A 22,845-nucleotide genomic window follows, 5' to 3' on the forward strand; every position below is an offset into this window, starting at 1 on the left:
CACTTCCGTTAGACATCAAGTCCTCTTCCAAGGCTTTTAGAACTTCTATTTATGAAAAGTTTTTGGCATCCTTTAATAACGCAAATTTTGGAATGTAGTTATATATATATATATATATATATATATATATATATATATATATTTTTTTTTTTTTAAATTTTAATAATATATCAGTTAATAATCACCAAAATTGCAATAATTAAGCTATAATGGCGTTAATTTTAATAATTAACGAGGGTGAAATGCTAATTAAAATTATACCTAAAGTTACCTTGCTTTCATCGTACGCAAATCAACTAAATTTAATAGAATTTTAAATTAGAGAAGCCAAGTTTTTTTTTTTTTTTTTTTTTATTGTTATCTCGAAAGGCCTTTCAACCATAACACTAGCTAGCATGATAAAAAGCGGTTCTCTATAACCTTGTCAATTTTTACAGCAGCAGGATAAATTAGGTTATCTCTGTCTCGGGAGATATCTGCTAGAATCCGAGCAAATGAACCAGAAACACAAGATAGGGAAATAAACTTATAGTTGTGAAGGCATTCCGTTATCTCTGAAGGTGCCTGTGTATTAATGGATTCTGTGTTTTGATCGTTCTTTCTCATTTATAAGAAGGGGAGGTGGTGGGGAGAAAGTATCAATTGATGGTTTAGTTAGATGGGAACACTGACAAATCTTAACAGCTAACGACTGATCAAGAAAGTTCAGTTTTTGCTGTATAAGCACGTTAACTCTCTCTCTCTCTCTGCAGTTTCGCACATAATACTCTAGCCAGGTTGTGGTCAAACTTTTTTTTCTCCAGATAAGTCGCTACTTTTTTTTCTTACTGTAAATTACACACAGTATTCGCATATTACGCATACTTATAATATACAATTTCGTAGTGCAATATTCTCATATGCAAATTTCACAAATAGTCTACCCCCCCCCCAAAAAAAAATACAAATTCTTAGCAATAAAATAATTTTATTGTTAAGAATGGTTTACGGTGATATTGCGTGAAAGAGTGCAATAGATGAATAAGTTTCAGGAGTGATACAATAGATGTGCTCACTAGAGCAAACCTCCGGCGATAAGTCTTCCGCTTTTATGGATGCTTTATATTATCAATACTTACCACTGCAAGAACAGTAGTTCATAATCGCGTACACTTTTAATTTCATCATGGAGAAAGAAAACGCCATTGGTGGCGTGTTGCCATTACCATACGAGAGATGACTAAATTTAATAGCTTATTTCTGCAAAAAGTAAAAGTTCATACCTGGAAAATCCTAAGTTCTGATTCATTTTTTCCACTCTATCAATCAGTAGTTTCCCCCCTTTTGTCTTTGTCGATATTTTCCAATTTCTTGTCAACGTTGAATTTACCGTCAAATTGTTATATTTTCGCTGGAACAAGTCCTAGTTTGCATGTCCGCCATGACAACGCACAAAAGTCCTAGTTTGCATGTCCACCAAATCCGCCATGACAACCCACTATGACATTTTGGCGTGCGAAGCAGCACGCAAATTTTATTCAGAATTCCCTCCACAAGATTCCCATCAGAAGCAATTTTGTCAATGATTAGAACTAAACATAAGCTAATTTCTATTTGGCGTCCAGTAGATGGGACATCAATAAAGATCGAAACCGGTGTGAACAGTAATCCTCCCATAACGCATTGCGGTATACACGTCCGAAAGGGGATATGCTGTGTATTATGAAATCAATTATGAAAATCAACAGGCTCTGTCTAAAAGTAGCATAGAGTAGTGAAGATATTTCGCCCGTCAACTGTTGTTTGTCTATGATTGGTTTAAAGATTAAAACAAGAATATAATTGCTTGTCAAGTATAATTTATAAGCTAATTTATCAGTATTTAATTTTGGGAAATAAAATATTTCGCAAAATTGAAAAAATAAAAATGTTATTCTTTCTAGTATTGTTATATTCAAAAAGGAAAACAAAATAGTAAACAAAACTAAAAAAAATCGCTTTTTCAGTAAGTTTCTTGATAAACCGATGTATACACGTTAAATCATGACTAACAATTTGTTTTTAACATTCCTTTGGACAAACTATTCTACTTGAATCTCCATTACAGAAGTGATTCAAGCCTGGTATAAAAGTAGTATGAATTCATGCAGATAATTTATTAATTTCTCTTTTTCGGTTTTCAACACAATATATCGTTGTCTGAACTAGTGTGGGTTCTTCGGTTGATTTTCTTGAGTTTACGAGAGTAACAACCAGCTTACTATTGTCAGAGATCAACTAATTCATAAACCGGTCGAATAAAGGCATGGAAAAAGTTCCCCTAGTAGTCGACTAGAATAAACGGTCTTTCTTTGAGTGGCCTAGCTCTATGGATATATATGCCATTTCCCCAGAGCCACAGGCCTTGATATAAAATCAATTCTATTAACAAAATAATGTAAATCTACTCTATAATATAAAATGATAAGCCTTTTTATGAAAAGTTTTTGTGTCAAGTTATTTGAAACGTTTTGAAACTCAGGGGCTACCCTGAGTGTCGAGTCTTCAAAATTCGAGTCATCAGAATTCAAGGAGAACTGGCATACCAGTCAGGAACTGGGGGGATTGGGCTCCAGGGGGCGGAGCCAACTAGTAAAACAAAAAAAAAAAGGATTTGTCAGTGCCCCCCCCCCTCCTAAAATTGTAGTCCTAATCTATTTCAGAAAATCAGTATTATCAATGGATGATAAGAGTACTCTACGTGATTATGCAATATACAAATGGTTTGAATTTTTGGTATAGATGATGGATAAATATTGCAGTTTCTTGAACTTTTAGACTAGAACCATACAAAAAATATTTAATTTTTCTGAGAATCCCTATGAACATTTTCATAAAAATTATCAGAAGGAATTATGACAACTGTTACCTGCAAAATAACATGATATTACACATAAAAAAAAAAAAAATCAACTAACGCCTTTTTATTCCCGTATATACGGGAGTAGGCGAGGCCATTTAGCCCTATCTAACTTTTGGAGACTGAGTGGGCAGTTCAATCTCCACTGGTACCCAATCAGAGACAGATGGCCCAAGGCTATCACTAATTAAGCGGTACGCAGTGAAGAGAGACGGCTCAAATGTGCCGCCATCTCGTGGTCTCTAACCCTAACACAATATATTTAATGTCTGAAATAATGTGGGTTCTACGGTCGATTTTCTTGAGTTTACAGGACGAAAAACCCGAGTTTCCGGGAGGAAAAACCTGCTTGCCCATGCCAGAGATCGACTAACTCGGGAACCGGTCGAAAAAAGGCTTAGAAAAATTTCCTCTAGTCGCCGACTAGACTCGAAACCAAGACTTCCTTCGTGCGGCCTAGCGCGGTGGTGTGCAAACGCCACATCCACTGAGCTACACAATGATTAGAACATTAGTTTGGCTGATTTTCACATATGGAAGTGAGACCTGGGTGTTCAAGAAATTGAGTAAGACAACAGATAGTGGCCTTTGAAATGTGATGCCTTGAAAATCTCATGAACAGAGCATGTGACAAATGCAGAGATACTACAGAGAAAAAACAGACATCTTTACTACAGGAAATGATCCAGAGAATTACAAATAAAGTAAGATAATTATTCTACACATAAAAGTCACTGTAATAAACATTAGTATTTTACCCATTTACTCTGAAGGTTTTTCTTCTTCTCTTCCAGAAACTATGCACTGGTATCCAAGAGTTTTCGCCGAACTCTAGTATTCCGGGAACATAGTTTAAGAAACACTGGCGTAGACAATGGGTTGTGTGGAATGCGGAGTGCTCTACGTGGCGAGTCCTAGGACCCCATGGAGGTGTTGCATAATAATTTCTAGATCAGAATCTTACAAAGTAAAATTTTACCAACTCCGTTTGACAGTACAGCATCAAAGTAACTGAAGTTTGTGAAAGCATCACGGGAAGTAACCAACCACGAGGTATCATGAATTAGTATCTGACGTCGAGAATTTTAATCTGAAGGATTTCCTTAAAAAATTTACTATTCTCTCTGCCATTTGTAGCTAACTTGTGTTCTACGTGACAGGATAAATTAGGATTAAAAATAAAACTTTTTTTGAAAAATATTCGTAAATTCTTGTAATCTCTGAATTCCATTATTAGGCGAAAGTTGGTAATTTTAAGTTTCATATCACACACACATACACACACAAAAAAATCGATACTTACAAGATGGGGGTATTTCGTATTCCACTTCTAGGATCACCTTTTCGCCAGCATTTTTTAAGACGTTGATAATTTCTTCGTGCTTTAATGAATTGGTGCGGATACCATTGACAGATAAAATGTAGTCTCCCACTGCCAGAGAATCACTTCTGTAACAAAATTACAAAACAGTCTTTCTGTCAAAGAACAAATAAATAATGTCATAATAAATGGATGTGTATTTCGCTATGCATCATGAGGACTTTTTTTTTCTACATTTTATCAATTTTACATGTGAAAGATTACAAAAGCTATAAGGACAGTAGGACTCTGTGTAAGAAAAAAATAATGCAAAATTTTTAAATGCATTTATATCGTCTATTTTCACGCGATTAATGAGAATTAGACTACCCGACCAATATATTGGAAACACTCATCATTTTTTAACACTTTCATTGCCAAGCTGAAAATTGGAATTTCGTGTGGTGGCCAATTTTTTTTTGTTTTTTTATTTAGTTAGCGACGTCCACGCGATAACGCGTGATCGGCCGCTTGATGGGAACTCGCATAACGCGATATCGCGTGATTGGCAATGAACGTGTTAAAGATATATTATCATAAATTCCTTGAAGCAAAGGCCTCTTCGTTAGGTTAACTAAGAAGAATTCAAATCTAACTCACAATATCTGCTGCACGTTCATTAAACTGATCCCCAATCTATACAATTCACCACCTTATATTTTCATGCAATCTCACTGCCCTTCAATTTTTGGACAATTTTTCAGGAATAGATTCGGGCTCTTATTCCTTCTCTTTAAATACTGAAAAATATATTATCTGGAAAACTCCTTTCATCAATTTATACGACTCAGTAACATTACATCTATTTATTAATTGTTGCATCAAGGTACATTTTCTCAACTTACATTCATAAGCGACATTTGACATTCCCAAGTTTACCAACTATCATTATGGTTCGCCTCTGAATCTTTTCTAAGGCTTGCTTAACAAAATACGAGTGAATAATATGCGCATAAGTGATGAGATGTAATACAGTATACTTCTTATTACACCGCATACTTCACTGAAACAATCACCTCTTTATTTGTCAGTTTTCTTCCCTACTGTACCACTTCTTTTATGATCTCTTCGCGCCTTTTGCAGTCCATCCCCTGAATCTTTGGTTATTCAGGGGAAGTATTGCAATCCCTATCCACCATATTTCAAGGTTTTCCTCCTATAGCACCATTACTGTGGTATGCTGCTGTACATTTCCGTGTTCTAAAACCATGCATTTCTCTTCAACTATCAAGAAGAATTTTTCCGAAATGAATAAAAATTCTAAAAATTAATATTTATTAACTGCATGTGTTCGGCTAGTTTGACTGTTCTTTTGGGTAAAAATCTTTCCAATTCCGTATGAGAACTGAATTCATTTCAAAAGTCCTTATAAAGAGTTTGCCTCCTAGAGGATTCGAATCCAGGATTTTTTTTTCAACCAAAAAGTAATATCGCGACTTACGTTACTAAAATACTTAGTATTTTGGTATTCATACTTCTAATTACCCAATAAAATAACTGAAGGCTTTGTTTTAATTAGTAAAGAAAAGCTTGAAGAAAGTTCAATGGCCCTTGAATCAAGTAGTTTGCACAGATAGCTGACGATTATGGGAAGTGAATGTATTTACTGTTTTAACGTCAAAAACAAAGGCAATGCTTTCCCAGGGGAACTTTATATATGTATATTAGTTATGTGTAAGAGCGCAGGAAAAGTTGTTTACTAATTTTGTATATAAGAGTTGCTTACTGCGCTAACACCTTTAAAGATAGTATCTAAGAGTGGCGCTAGGTTTAGAGAAGTTTCCGCGGCCCCCAATGGAGAAGCAAAGTATCAAAGAGGTCTGCTAGTTTTAGAGACAAGTTTCTGCACCCGGCAAAATACGATCAAAAGATTGCATCGAGGAGAACAAAGAGCGAGTTAAATTTAAAAGAAGATAAAAGAGTCAATGCCGAATTCTTCGGGGTTTACTACCCTTAACGCAAGGTCGCAAAATAAAAGAAGACTGAGCAGAGCATAAGGGGCTTCCTGGTTCCAGTCGCCGCCAAAGAGGAACTTCCAGGCCAGAGAGAGAGGGCTTCTAGACGTTGCGAAGAAAGGCTTCCAGACGCCAGAGAGAGGGATCCTGGTTGAACGTTGGCAGCAGTTTCAGTTTCTTGGAGGCGGTAGTTCGAGCTATTGGAGACAGCAGTCATCCAGGCATGCATTTTCGGTGAGCCAAAGCAGAGGAGAAAAGGCAATGTAAATTACCCGAGGCAGCTTCGCTAGGAAGTTTTTCTTTTCGTCGTTTGAGAACAACCTTTTGCCGGAGCTGAATGAGTACCGCAGTCCACAGCCCGCTATTTTCCCGATGAGATATTGCTGAAGCCAGACATTCCTCAGGAAGCTCAAGATCCGAGATGAAAGAATTGCCTTAGAACTTTTTGTACAAGACTTTTGACTGAATGTGCGATACAGAGCCTTTGTAAGTTCCATACTTTTGTACAATTCCTCTTATAGTGTGTTATAGAAAGACTTAAGAATTTGATTAATAGAAGTTGATACAAAAATTGTAAAAATAACTTAAGAGTTAGCTAACCTCTTTGCAAGTAAACTAGAAGTTTAATAAGTTGAATTTGTAAGCGTAGAGTAAATAAGATTGCGAGTTAAAGAAGTTAATTAGTGTTAAAGTAAAAAAAGGTTCTAATTTATGCTAAATATTTTTTAAATCGATAGAGAAAGCAATCTCCCTATTGTTTAATTCATGTATAAATTGTAAATAAATGTGTTTTAATTATTTGTTAAAAGAGTGCTACCTGATCTATTATTTTACAACTGCACTGTTCTTAAATAAATCAGACTTGTGAGCGGGGAAATAATTTAAGGCAATAAAAACGCAGTTCAGTTACTTACGAACCACGACTGTTAAAGTAAACATTGGTAAAAGAAACTTCGCTCGTGGGAGGGAGGGAAAAATCTATTGGAAGTTTTATTTAGTCTTATGCCAATTAAATGATATATTGGTGGTGCAGTCTGACAAATAAATTTCCAGTATTCATAGGCATTCGACTAGTAAATACAGAAAGTGGATAATCACAGTATGCAGTAGAGTAAATGAGAAAGGAGAAGAGCGCTTTAGAAGGAGAAGAGAGCTTGACTCTAGAGCGCTCTAAAAAGCGCTTTAGAGTCAAGCTATAAAGAATTGGGAATAGAATAAAGATAGAGATATTACATATATAGGCAGAAAAAATAATATACGTTTACAATGGAGCAGACGCTAGAAGATATTATAGCAAGACAAAGCAGCAATCTCTTCATTCTGTTTGTTATTGTGAATATTTTATATCAATACAGTTAACTATTGTTGATCAGACTGTCTGTATTTTAGAAAGAAACAGTTTACATTCATAAATCACAGGAATAAATATCTCTCTCTCTCTCCCATAATTATTATTTATGCAATGATTTTAGTTTAATTTCGAATACATGACGTAGAGTTAACATGAAGTGAATATTATATTTTATTTCTAATAAAATACTTTTTTCTTTCTTGCTTCGTTTCCATCAGTGAATCATATGCTCATTTAGATTTTCCAAGCCCTCCCTTATAAAATTATAAAGTTCCTAGAGCTCGACCTGCATAAAACATGGCTGAAAATTGCCTTAAGTTAGCAAATAAACTGTGTGGGAAAATATTCCAAGACTGTCGGGTGCAAAGATGAGAACCAAAAAAGAAGGAACGAGACGAGGGGAGATTAGCCGATATGGCCGTTGTGACCCCAGTTCTGAAATCAAGTAACTGACAGCTAGAGTGAAGTACAGGGAAAGTACTCGAGGAGGAGGAGGGGCAGAGATAGAGCACAAAAAATTGCTGCCGAAAAATAAAGGAACGCTTACATGTGGAACTAATAGTGCATTCTGTCGTCCTGTCAACACCTTCAATTCAAATTGGCAAGTAGCCAACTTTATACCACAGACTGCTTTATTCCTATAATTGTAAAATCTATTCGTCCATATTATTTAAAAGACCAAGGCCATACAAATATTCGAAACCATCTTTCAGTATTCTCTTTTTCTCTTGTATCATGATTCAAGAGAAGTCATTGCCACGAAACAGTTGCCAGTTGGTTACCAAAATTGTTGGCTTTTTACCAAGAGGGATGACTATGTTTCTGTGTCAATGTGTTGTGTGGTTATTTAGGCAAACTGCTTCTAGACTTCAGCAGTCAAGTAACTTTTTAAGCCCATTTTAATGAGTCGAAAGCCGTATGTTCGAAACAAATACTTAGTGAAATGAATGCCAAATTATTTATTTACGTATAGTCGTAATTAGGAACAAAAATAATATTATTAAGAAATCAGTCTAATTTTTTGTTTTACATAATCCTCCAAGTAGAGTTATAGTACCTTAAGAGCAATCTTTTATTGAATATCCTTTATTCATATCCTATTATACATAGATGGCTACCAGGAATTAAGAAATATGCTTCTCCGAGATTTCCAATATGATGTTTCTGCTATGTCCTTATTTCAGGTATTAGACTTGTCAGCTGCGAATATTTTTGATCAATTCCATTTTATACAGGTAGTAAAAAAAAAAAAATCCTCCTCCCTTTCAACAATAACAGATCTTTCTAAACCAAATGGTACATGCTGTAGCCACGGCATTTCGAGACATCATTTAAACAATGATAAATAAGATTATAATGTTTGTTTAGTTTCCAATGTTTAAAATGTTATTTTTAATATCTATACGTTAAAGAAGAAGAAGATACTATGAATACACATCTTTAAGTGTAGAGTATAAATGCATTTCATTAAAATTCAGGATGAAGTTTGAAGTACGAATAAAAATTAGTTTTTTTTTTTCCACATCGAAATTCTCGTGCGTGACAGCTGACATTTATACATATCTTCAGCTCTAGTAGCTGCTTCATGCATAGTGAGTTCATCGAGGTCCAAGAAGAGTGAACAGGTGTTCTATTATACACATGTGACTTTACTTGCCCTCCTTGGACAATGTATGCTGATGTCGGATATAGTAAAATAATTGGTTATTTAGTGGTTATTTATTTTATGTCTAGACCATAAGCGTTCTTTCAAAATACATTATATCCGATATCATATGTAGGAGTAACATTTTAAGTAAGGTTATTATCACTGAACCTCCATGAAGTTCAAGGATTCATTGTTTTATTAATCGCATGATTTGTCCGTCAAAATAACAAATATATTTTCTTTCTAAATCAACACTGTACTGAAGTCATACATATACTAAATTGTATTTTCCCCATAATGAATCCTTAAATACATTAAATGTCACACCTCCTGCAATTCATTCTATTCACTCATCATTTTCGATGAGAAATGTTACTGATCACTTTCTTGCCAGAAAAAAAAAATTCTCTGCATCTTTTAAAGAAAGGCATCTCACCAACTTATATATATCTTTATCATACTCTATTGCATTAATAAAATAATCTGGGACTTCAATAAACATAGTGGTGGTCCTACAGCGAATGATGAAAATGATCTTATCACCTGAAAAAAAAAATCAGAATCTCTATGCCGCACTGGATTCGAATCCCACTGCGACATGCAAATTTGTGAATTTCAGCTAGTCGACAATTTTCATTGTCCGCTGTAAAAGACTCCCCCACCATCCTGTTAATTACTGGAGATCTAAAGCGGCTTAAAAAAGTTCCATGTTTGGTCTCTGTAGAGCTGAATTCAAGTATTAGATGCAGGAGGTTTGCATCCTTTCTGGTAGGATTCACATAAAAATAGCAAACCTCCATTACGTTCTAGAGATTTGTACGATTTGCACGTTACAAAGGGAATACTGAAATGTGCACATTTCAGTATTCCATTAGAACAGTAGAAGGTAAGGTTTTATCATATTCACTTGGTGAACTAGTTTTACGTTATTTTAATTACTCGCTTCGTATGTGACAGTTATTCAGACCGCGTGGAGGTTGGAAAACTGCTAGCACCAAATTGATTAGCAGTCTGGCAAACTATTACACAATACTTAGATTCTGGTTAAGCTAAGTTTAATTATTTTTGTCTGTCCCTGGCAAATTACTGATTATTGAATAGTTTATGACTGCTACTATCAAAAATATGAGCTAAAGCGGGGACCTCAGTAAAAGAAGGTAATGCTCATTAAATCATTTTGTGATAAGTTTGGTCAAAATTAGTGATGTTGATTTAATATCGCTCTAATTACATACTACATTTTATTTTTTTTCCCATTAGGAAAAACGTTTCTGCGCAATAATGGAAAAAAATATTGATAAAAATATACATTTTAACTAAAATTTTGTATATTAACACGTATCTAATTTTTAATTAAGCTCTGTAGACCGCATATAAGCAGAGACTCAGAAGAATATGTAAGCATGAGATTCGATTGGTAGGGGGGGGGTAGTTAAGCTACCAAAATTGTAACTACTAGTTCATATGTTGAACTGTCAATTGCAAAGATCTTTTAAGCCTTCTTTGCCCACGAAGTTATACAAGAGTTCGTTCAAAGAAGTATTCACAAATATTTATGCCTTATGAGGGATTCGAAACTGCACCTCTTGGGATAAGTAACAAACACCACATTACTTAAAATCAGTTTACCTTGATTTAAGTAATGTGGTGTTTGTATCCAAATAGTGGAGGAAGGTGAGGTGTAGCTATTCTCAATATTGGGTACCGTATGGTGACAATCTGTGTATGTAGACCGAATATATTCAGAGGCTGGTTTTGCATGTTCTGCGAGATAAAAAAATAAGTAAAAAAAAAAAAAAAAACTGCCATCTCCGTCTGAGGCGGGATATCTCACTTTCAATTGAAAAGTCTCAAAAGATTCTTTACGCCCTCGAGAGGAATCGAACTCAACGGAAAAACTAAAACCGCGAGTGAGCAGTAGACTCCAATTAATTACTGATAATACAAGAACATAAAATCTATTGAAGAAAAAAAAGCATTTTCTAACTACAAGTGCTAAAAAAAAAAAAAAAAAAAACTTTTAATTTTTAGGATGGAATTTTAGTTTCGTCTATTTCTATTGTCCACCAATAATTTCTAAAACATGTCTTCAGGAAAAGACATGGTTTATATATCAATTGACAGAAATGGTCTGGTTTGTAGCGCAGCTAAAGTCCTATTCGACTAGTAGCTATATCCGCCCGTAATCCATCCTCATCTTGCATGATCCAAATATTTCATAAGAACTCTTTGTTTAATCCTGATCATTAAATAAGATTCAAATTCAGAAAAAAATCAAGTCTTCCAGCTCTAAGAAAACATCCTTTAATATAAAAAGACGAAAGAACTGTTATCGCAGAGCTGTTTAGTGAGCAAATTGTTTCCGCATCACTCCCCTCGTTTTAAATTATAAAGACATGCCAAATGACAGAATGCGTTTTCTAACAAAGTCTATGAAGACAGCGAAGCATTTTTTTTTTTTTTTAATTTTTGAAAGCATTATAGTTGCATAATTCTAAAAGGCAAAAAGGTACTCTATTCTCATTACGGTTAGCCATAACAATGCAAGCTTCCTCCAATTAATTACCCTTAATGTTCTTCGTGAAGTAAAGGAAATCTTTAAGTGCCATCATTTCACAAGGGAGTCGCGGTTATGAGTTTCTCTCGCAATCCTTTCAGTACTTTGAAACTGTTGGAAAATGCTTTTGAGGCCATTATCTCTGCCACTAAGCTACGCTTTTAGTGTCACATCCAGTGGACAGAGATAACATCTCTCAATCATTTTAAACTGGGATTTTCTCCGCATCTTTATCTTTCATAACAGCAAAGTTTAAGGCAGATAAAGAGGCCGCAATTTATATTTGCATGAGAGAATTTTATTTATTTCCTGATCTGAAAACTAAAATTTACGTCAATGCAAACCCATTGTAATTCGGTACAGTATTTCTGGCTACTATCCAAGAGATCGAACGGCGTTGTATTGAAACGTGGAAATAAGAATCCATCAATCTATAAAGGAAAAGGGTTTTTTTTTCCTTCATTTTTTTGTTCCCATTTAAATGCACTGGATTTCGTCAAAGTTTTAACTTCATCATAAAATTTCAGTATGGCATTTCGAGAAATTATGATTCATAGAGATAGAATTAAAGTTTTAATCTATTAGTGTGTCAATGCCTTTATTTTTTTGTTGTTTCATTTTATTTATTTTTGTTCGAAATACAATTGGTGGCAATATACTGTATAGTAAATTCACAATACACTTGTGAACTCAGCACTGTTATTTATGGTACCGAATCAAATATTTTATCTGCTAAACAAAAAATGTTTAGCAGATAATAAATTCTTTTTATCATGTGCCAAACCGTGATTAAATGGAAATAAACATGAATTTCCACTTTGCGCAGAGTTAGAAATTCTTTTATTTTGTCACGCCTATGAAGACTTCCTCATCTTTCCACACTCGGTCTCATACCGGGATTTTCTTTAAATCTGGTTTTCCTTCTTGGGAAAAAAAAAAAAAAAAAAAAAAAAAAAAAAAAAAAAAAAAAAAAATGCCCAGAAGAACACAATTTGCAATCAATAATATGCTGGACTCATGGGTTAAGTTTCTTTGGCCGAAATTCCAACAAACAAAAGAAAGAATTTAGCAGAATAAAGATCATTAAGGATCATATTGCAATCATTAATCTTATTATATTATATAAATCAAGTGGATATTAAATCCAGCATTATTTCAAATGCCGAATGTAGAAACTATGAAAGTTTTGTACGAAATTTGACCAGAGAGCTTACGAGAATATACTCGCCGGAGTTGCCCTAGCGCGAACCTTATAGAAGACATGATAGCTTTGCCCAAGCGTCCATATATTCGCCTTCTATTTGTCCATTAATTTAATATTTACTTTTGATTACTGTGTCTTGTTGAATACCTTCTGTCAAATTAAAGTGGCGAATCGATAATATTCCACTTAGAACCCGAGTTTCAGTAGGAAGACGGTAAGCCTAAATGATTATTGTAGTAATACTGAATGGTTCTCCGCAATACTTGGCTGCAAAAGCTATCGCTGCCATGTCTTGTATATCTTTGCTCAATTTTTCTATTAAAAAGTGGTCCGATTTTAAACGTAACTATAAGACAAATCGGAAAATTTTAGTAGAGATCCTAAACCAAATTTCATGGTTAAGCATGTGCAGAAAGTATTACTTTTGTATCTTAAGCGTTTTTCTCCTTTTTTTCTTTCTTTTTTTTTTTTGTTTTTTAAGCCATACAAATAGTCCAAATTAAAATCGAAATGGCTTGAAGAATTTTGTCATTGTCCCAAATAACAACAAAACCTTCTAACCAGAACTGTTACGCACACAGACGAAATGGAGAAAAAAAAAAAAAAAAAAAAAACCAGTTTAATAGCAAACACCTATTAGATTAGTCATATTTTGAGTAATTTACCAAAAGCGGAGTCTAAACTTATCATTAATCCCTTATAAGATAATAATAATAATAGGGCATTTTGAATATAATCTATTCAAAATGCCCGCAGAAGTAATCAAACATGCCGCACAAAAGAAATTCAACATGAAACCTACCTTGATGATTAACTACTCTCTACTCATTTCCATGCTTATTTTTAGATCACCCCCCCCCCTCTCCGACCAAAATATTTCGACGTCGCAATGGCTTCCGTTCCAGTTTTGTTTTTAACAACATCTATTTTTTGTTGTTGTTTGATAGATTTTCGTTGCAAGTTAAATACAAAAAGGATCAGTCGAATTTAAAATTCTCTAATCTAAAATTCTCGATGCCCCCCCCCCCATTATTTTCGTATTTTTCATTATTAAATAAAAATAACTATTTTTAACATCTCCATAACATAACATAACATAAAAAAAAAGGAAATTCCGATACTTCTTAAAAACTAGGGAATCAGATATGAAGAAAGAAGAAAAATGGTATGTCACATTACCGAATTACCCACTTTCTACATACCCTTAAAATATCTTCTATGCCTAAAGCGTTTCACTCACTCTCTCTCTCATCGAAAAAAAAGAATATTTTTGGTACTGCATAAATGTCCCGAGGATAGGTCACACTTTAGAGAATTCAAATAATTTCAAAGAATAAAAAAAAGACAATGAAAAAAAAAAAAAAACTCTTATCTCATTGCATACAGGCTATCAAAAAAGTTATTACAAACTTATTTTTAGATGGATATGAACTGTTTCAAGGACAGGTGATGAACCCTTTACATGATTTTTTTTTTTTTTGTAATTTTTCGTTTATGGAATTCAGGTAATACAGGTCATAGACGCCCAAATTTGATGCACAGTAGCATGTTTAAAATGGGGCTACATTTTTAGAAATCTATGGGTCCTGTTTAATCTTGCCTTATGAATTATTAATAACAAAACATCATATATACATTCATATCAAAGATTTAATATATATATTTACTATTTAAATTTATATTTACTATTTTATATAGCAAATTTGAGGAATTTTGATTTAAATACTATAGCGTTTTGGAATTTGACATGACAGACAGACAGAGATAGAGAGAATAAACTTCATTGTAGTTAAAATGTGTCGTGAATGACGGTATTGATATGTTTCACAACGTCATAATAATAAACCTAGTTATAAAGAAAAAAAAAAAGTATACCAGATATACATCAAAAGATACGTTTTTCTATTTTTTTAAAGAAATAGAATGTTGATATTTTTCAAAAATTAAAAAGTAAATCAGCGCTGATACCATTCTTGATCATTCTCTCGTATACATAATCAAATCTAAGCAAGAATACCCAGGGCCGATTTTATCATTAGGAGAACCTAGGCAATCGCCTAAGGGCGCTAGATTTTGCTACATAGTTCGGGGAAAAATTACAACCTTCGAAAAAAAAATTAATAAAACCTTCATTATTAATAAAAAAAAATGAAATAAGTCAAGCCGTCCTTGTGCTCGCTGATGATCCTACATTATTTTTGCCTTTCTCTATTTATTATTTTTATAAATATCCACATGTGTGAGTATAACAAAATATATATAGAGAGAGACAATGTATAGGGGGGGCCTAAATTTTCTTTGCCTAGGGGCATCAGATACTCTCGGATCGGCCCTGAGAATACCTATCAAATGTAACATAATTCGGGGGGGGGGGATCTCTCATTTCGGAGTTAGGCAACTAGAAAAAGTTCATTTGAACAAGTAGTATATTCCTGCTCCTTATGACTTGTAAAATTTAGCATGTTGTCTGTTACACTTTCTCTGTACTGTATTATTACGTGGCACCTCCAAGGCGTCCAACTCTACAACTATCCGTCTCCATCACTTAATCCATCAAACTTCCACTACTATTATCACCTACACCAACGCCATCTACTACCCACCACTACTAGTATTTTTTGTCTTTTCCTGGCCAATTATCACTCAGCAGCTTTCCTAGTCTGAGGAATTCCATGTATACTTCCTCGAATTTGGTCTCATTCAGAAGTTTTGCCATTTCAATAATTTAAAATGTGTTAAGACACAGATGGAGAAAGAGTAGAGATTTCTCAGGTGTCCCGAGCAGGTAAAGATAATCCTGTGGACTTTTGAGGGTCCACTAGCAAATGCTGTAGGTACTCTTAGGTGTCTACCAGCAATAAAATGACACTATAAGAAACAATGGCGATACTAGCGGCAGTAGGCCTAGCGTATCGTCCTTGTAATTATAAATGACTTACCTGGATAAACCACTATGGAAAATAAAGTATCTGTTTATGGTAGCAAGCAATTAACTACTATTACTAATGAATAAGCATAAATAAATCGCTAAAAAACATATCAATCAAATTCACAATCAATAATACACGACACGAAACACTAACACACGAGCCGCCATCTTGTTCCCTCTGCTGTCAGTTTGGTTTAACACATGTTATGTAAAAGTTTGTGATATTTGACAGTAAATTGTGTCTGAGAGACAGGACCGACCTTCTCTATAAAGGGACCCGGGTGCAAGAAACCTTTTGGGGCCCTAAAATATTTTTCAAAGGTAAAAATTAAAGGATTCGAAATAAATAAACGTATTGTAAAACCTCTTACCTGCAAATGATTTTGGCACAGGAAAACAAAAAAAAAAAAAAAATACATTAGAAATATCATACGTTTCCGCAAATGTGTACCGACTGTGCCCACTCGATTGTGGGACCCGGGTGCATTGCACCCACTGCACCTCTGAGATGGTCGGCCCTGCTGAGAGATACCGCGACCTCCGATGTCAGTATAGTATGGTTTGTTTTTTTTTCCAATAATTTCTAGATTGTAACTGAAAATAAATAAACCATCGTGTATTACTGAAATAGAGAGCCAAAAGGCTTATTTTTTTTTTTAATCATACATGGCCTCTAGAACAGCTCTTCCCAAACTGTGGGCCGCATTCCCCTTTGGGGTGTAAGTTTTGTTGGGGGGGGCGTGAAATAATGAAAACAAATTTAAAATGTTTTTAAGACTAAGTAGATTTTTTTAATCTTAAAAGAAACATTTAATTTTTATTATGTCATATTTTAATGGAAAAAAAAAATCACACTTTGGTGTTGGTTCACAAATTTTGCTTCCTGCGTATTTCGGCGATTAATGAATATTAGTAAATATATGCTTATTCATATAAGTTTCATTTCAAAAAGGTATTGATAAGAAACACAAAAATGATTGCAAACGCAAAATTTTGAATATAAATACAATAAATATTATAATAATATATGTCTATATTACGATTTTTTTTTCGATGGTGGCAGTGAAATAGTTTAATTTTTCCAAAGGGGGCCTTGGCATCCATAAGTTTGGGAAGCACTGCTCTAGGAGATGTGCTTTACATTATGGAAAATACCAAGGAAAGTGATCTGGAGCTTACTCCACCTTTACGAGTTGCCCATAAGATTGCTTATGCTTGCATCGGCCGAAACTTTTAGTTTCTATATATTCGGCACGAAACTCTTGAAGTTTCTGTATTCGGCTATGAAATAATGTTAGATTCAATATCCAATTAATTTGTACCATCATGTATTATATTTGCAGTGTTTTTTCTTTATGTTTTATTGCATTTTAGCACATACTAGTAATGAATGTATCTCTCAGATATACCCCGACCTACGCTGCAATTTTTACCACCTCGAGCTCCGCAGGGTTAATGTACGCGTTTAGATGATCTGGACTGGCAATAGCCAAAATATCATTAAAACTTTATTATTAAACCTCTACGTATACTTTATCAATTTATATTATAAAAGTTAGTCTACGTCATGCCCATTCACAGCACTAATGCTATAGTGTACTTACGTTATATCGCTCAGCATGGAAAGTCCCCGTCTTAAATGCCGTCTTGAGTCATATAGAACTAAATTTATAAGTTGCTCAGCTAAAGAAGCGAAACGGTTTCTTATGAATACGGTATGATTTATCCTTTGGAAATTCGAATTTCCCTCCCCTCAAAATAGACAAACAGCAGAACACACACAATTAATAGACGAAAAAAACTCTCTTCATCGCCGCATTAGTTACTTTGGAATAACCATGCACAATATCTTAGCAAGATGCTTCGTTATACTGTATTTCTCATTAAAAAGCACGGCTAAAAACTGCCCAACTGTCCTGCAACCGTTAAAGACCTCGCAATGAAGAATATCATAGTTAGGTCACAAAATTTTTATTATTATTATTTTTCATTGTTTTTCTGTATGACTGACTAGAATAGTCGGTACACTTTCCCCAACGTTATCTGATTGTTCATCATTTACCAATTATGTGTATTTGTTTATCATTGCGGCTGTTTCGCTAATAACTTTTAGGTGGACGATTTTTTACTCGCCTAGTGTGATGCTGTATTTCCACCTTCATTATTAAAGACTTGAAGTGACAATAAAAACTTTCAATGGCGGAGAAGTCATGGAGAGAAGAGGTAATAAATGAAAATATTGAGTAAAATATTTTATATGATTTTACACAGACATCATTTTGAAATTACGTTTGAGTGGTGAGTATGTATGTATGTATGTATGATAATATGCATATCAATAATTATAGTATAATTCAAAAATATAAAAATACTTAATTGTTAAAATATAGTTATTACAATTATATATAATTATGATTAATTACGTTAAGATGGATGAGTAAAATCCTTTATGTAAAATTAATATTATTTTCTACAGAACATAAATGGCTACATTTGCTCCAAGGCGTCCATTTATATGAAAATATCAGGTATACCAATTAAAAACAAAAAGGGACTTTATCGTGATATGAATTTTATGCTTTTTAATACCAAAAATTATCAAATATAGTGAACTCTAGAATAAATAAAATAAATTCAAACCTGTGTGCAACCGTTCCTGGTCTGAGGCTAGCGATTTTTGGCCTAGTGCCTTTATCTGTTCCTCCTACAGAATATACAAATACAACCATTATAAAATATAGTAAATAAATTAACAAAATTCTGTATGACACGTGGTAATGAGTCCAAAAAAAAATAATAAAATAAACCTTTCAAAATGATCAACGGAAATTACGGAAACAAAATCACGCTAAAACAAAATGCGTCAACAGATTCAAGTTTACAATATTCATTCTCTTATTTCGTTGTATATATTTATTTTGAATGTATGATTAACTTTTAATGGGTAATTTTAATACTTATTTAAGATAAATTCTTAAAGCATAGGTAATCGTTTTGCCAAATTATCGTTTTTCTTTTCCTGCATAAAATCTTTTAATTAACCAACAACACAAAAAATTATCCATACCTGAAATAGTTATTCCGAGAGGACCTCCATCTTTTTTAATCAGTTCCACTACCGAAGTTCCTCTTTGCTCTTCTGTTAGAAAAAAAAAAAAAACTATATGAAGTTTTCAAAACAAAAAGTCTTAGGATAGATTTACAACCACTTACCGCTTATCATTGCTGTGATTTCCATTAAAATACACTTTTGTTAGACCATATGACTCTCTACACCGTTCTTACCATACTTGGATCGTCAGTGTTTTTGAGTTATGTACGAGCAGTTGTTCCAGGGTTTATTTAACTTTTTTTTTTTTAAATCTGAAGTATGTAATTTGAATGACATAAAAGTCTTTGTTTATAGAATAATTTTGTTAATGAGACTCAGAAACGAGTGCCTTAGTCTTATCTATAATGGCTAGCAGACTCGGGCACATGGCTTAGAATATAGGTCTAATTAACCTCGAAAAGAAAATAACCAAAACAGATGAGGTAGAAGCTTTTTTTTTTCCCCTCCGGTGGGCTCATTAAAATGAACCGGAGTTTGAAATTATAAATATTGAATTTAAATTACGCTCATAATAAAAAGTAAAAAATGAAGTTAGAGGAACTGTATTATTTAAAACGAAAGCGTAATACTGATTTCATTGATACAAGTTCAACACCATTTCAGCAAGTATAACAAAAACAATCTTATTCTCTTATGTATGACCTATATACTGTTCCCAAATTCTTTTATTTAACGTAAAATTAATTAAGATAAAATATTACGTTACAACTATTTTTAAGTTTCGTAAATCTTGACAAATTTAAAAGTAAATTAATACACTTAATGTATATCATCGAACAGATTTAATATCCAGTTTCAGTTACTCTGGTGTTTTAAATGTTGCAATTATTCGTGCAACTGAAAAATCAAAACTAGAGGGAGAAATGATAATTATGAAAGACTAACACAAAATTTAAGAAATTAATTGACCGTACTATTTTGTAAATGAAGTAACAAATGGGAACCATTCTAAAGCTGTTTAAAATCCGATATTACATTTCCTAATTAGATGCAAATCAGAGATAAAGCAGCTAGTTAGATTTTAAAACACTTTATATACGTATAAAAGTAGCAATGCAAAATGACAAGTACAAATATCATCATCATTAATTCATAATTAAAGAACTTGAGCTTTATTTAGCAAGGCTTTTCAGGTATCATCCTTTCAGAAATATTAATAGAAGAGATGGAAATGCCAAAGTTGAAACCCGTGCAAATAGTTACTGGTTAGTCCCAAAAGAAATAGGGACAGATTCACATTATGGTTGCTCCAAGAGTAATTGCCGACGACGTGTGAGAATTTTTCTACCTGTGCATACTTAATAACAAAGTTAAAATCGCTTGCCTCTAACTTTCGCTGCACATATTTCCTCGTAGGTGTACTCGTGATGCAGGTATACAAAGGTGACATCTATTTAGTTGACAGTTTTTAAAACAACCGTTTGCTTCTCTCCTATGAGAAGAAAGAACTTGCATAGAACAGTACTTCAGATTAGAATGAGTTCACCTCAAATTATAAAATTACTAGAATGCATCTTAGCTGAGATTTCTTATGAATTAAATCGATCAATTGTTCTAGTGGAAATAATTGAATCTCTATATTCGACTATCGATATCTATGTGGATGAGCGGCTTGCAGTCCATTATATAACTGAAAAAAAAAAAAAAAAAAGACCGATTCAAATTCTGCCTGCGGTAAGAAGATCATTTTATTATCAAATAGCTCATATACTCTAAGAATATTAGGTGGTTATTTCGAAAATTCTACGTATTACGTATGAGTAGCTAGTGGGATGATGTAATACAACTTTCATTGCTGTGAATTCCATTAAAATACATTTTTGCTAGACCACTCTACACCGTTCTTACCATACTTGGATCGTCAGTATTTTTGAGTTATGTACGAGCAGTGGGAAGACTGAATAAAAGCGTTATGTGCTCGTTTTTTTCTTTCTGGTGCTCCTATTTCAGGACTTCATTAGACTCCAATTTTCGTAAGGCCACATGTTTCGTGCGAAGTACATGATGCAGAAAAGTGTGGATGGAAATATCTAATACGATCCTCACTTCAGTCTTCTCCCGAAAAATAGAAAAAGTCAGTCAACTTCATTACCCAGAGGCTCATCAGTTAATTAACAACCACTAGTATGGAGTTCGCCTCTCTAGATGAACGACTGATCTCTTTGCCTGCGTTACCCACCACCGAACAAATACCCGGAAAGGTTTGGGGAAACACATACTGTTGTCTTGAAATTTCCAGAACATCTGGTCGTGTCTGACATCGAGACTTGTCATTCTTTGGTAAATTAGGTAGCAAGCTTTCTCTCCGTCAACCTATCTTCCCATTTGATAGGTTGTAAACCTATCAAATGAGAAGAATTCACATAAAAAATATGTTTGCATTATACTATACCGAATGGAGACGTTTTTCTTAATGGAGTAGAAAACTGTAACGAAGTTCCAAAAGATTTGAACTTAGAAACTCTTCTGGTTTGTATAATTTCTATAAGCTTTTCAACTGAAGGTTAGTTAATCAGAAGTGCGTTTCTTTTTCCAGAAATCGGGGCATTTCATTCCGTGAAGCAAACAAATAACATAGAAGTAACAGGAGTGTATCTTGGCCTAATAGCTTTAGTTGCTTCGGACTATAATTCCAAACAAAATCAGCAAAGAATCATGTTTTTGAAAAATGCGAACTGCAAACTGTCATTAGATTAGTTACGGAACCACAGAGTAGAAAAGGAAGAGAGATTATCCTCCAGTCGGGAAATCAGGGCAAAAAATATTGAAAATTCAGATTAAATAAATAACAAACATTTATATGCCGTTTTTTAAATGAAAATATGCATTAATCTAAATGTTAACACCTTGAAAATATGAAGTAAAATTGTATTCTTATTCAGTAAACTACTGAAATGTTAAACTTCAATAAGGATGGCTTACCTCTCCGAATATTTGTTAGTTGACATTCCAAAACTACATTCGGAATTTACCATTAGTCCAGATGGGCGTCGTTAGAGCGTGATCAAATTTTTATTCTTGAAGGCAAATGAAATCTTTGAACTTCGTTAAAGTTTTCTACTCAATTAAGAAAAACGTCTCCATTCGGTATAGTATAATGCAAACATATTTTTTAATGTAAATTCTTCCCATTTGATAGGTTGTAAACTTATCAAACATTTACCACCATGGATTAGAGAAAAATATATAGACGTAAGCAACAGACTTGAAGGTGACAGTGCACGCGACAGACTGACCACACACAGAGAGAGGACTGCCTTTCGCTTATCAAAGCTACGCTTTATAGACTGAAGAGCTGGATTGACCCGTCACTCTTATATTGACCTGTCAGTTGCGATCAGTGGCCGAGAGCGCTAGCTACACGATTGTAGCATGGTGTATATATACTAGAACTCAGAATTGTCATTATCGCGAGTTTATGGATCAAAGTCAGCTCGATTCAAAGGGTAACAAACCATCGAATTTATCAATATTCATAAATACTTGTATAATATGATTAAAATATTACAAATCAGGATTTTTTAAAATATGGAAAATGAGTTGATAATTTGATTAAAATAGAATTTAAAGATTGAAATTAAATTCGTATCCCCGAACTTATTTTTCTATTATTAAAAGTTTTCAGAACAACTTAAGACTTGAGCCTAAGTTGTTTAAGTTGAAGTCGGCTAACAACTATGACTAGGAAGCCTGTCAATATTAGCATAATAGAAGGCGCTTCTATAACATAAGACGAATTCAACTACAATCCTTTTTTTGGCCAGAATGTCAACAGTATTCAGATATCCATTGTTCCGTGATTTCAAAACCAGCCGCTACTGACTGACACAATGATCGATGAGCCAACCAAT

General features: G+C 33.7%; 1 protein-coding gene across 1 annotated transcript in view; it reads right to left on the bottom strand.

Moving 5' to 3' along the window:
• Positions 1-22,845, bottom strand: part of LOC150110118 (glutamate receptor-interacting protein 1-like) — a 311,102-nt gene that overhangs the window by 248,584 nt on the left and 39,673 nt on the right. The window contains exons 3-5 of the mRNA XM_090397962.1: positions 18,950-19,021; positions 18,523-18,586; positions 4,182-4,327 (exon numbers count right to left, since the gene is read on the bottom strand). Coding sequence (XP_090254088.1) covers positions 4,182-4,327; positions 18,523-18,586; positions 18,950-19,021 — 282 coding nt within the window. The remainder of the gene's footprint in view (positions 1-4,181; positions 4,328-18,522; positions 18,587-18,949; positions 19,022-22,845) is intronic.

This window comes from Typopeltis vanoorti, chromosome 1 (genome assembly GCF_054136105.1).
Source record: "Typopeltis vanoorti isolate ZY-2024b chromosome 1, IOZ_Tvanoo_1.0, whole genome shotgun sequence".
NCBI classification, from domain to species: Eukaryota; Metazoa; Arthropoda; class Arachnida; order Uropygi; family Thelyphonidae; genus Typopeltis; species Typopeltis vanoorti.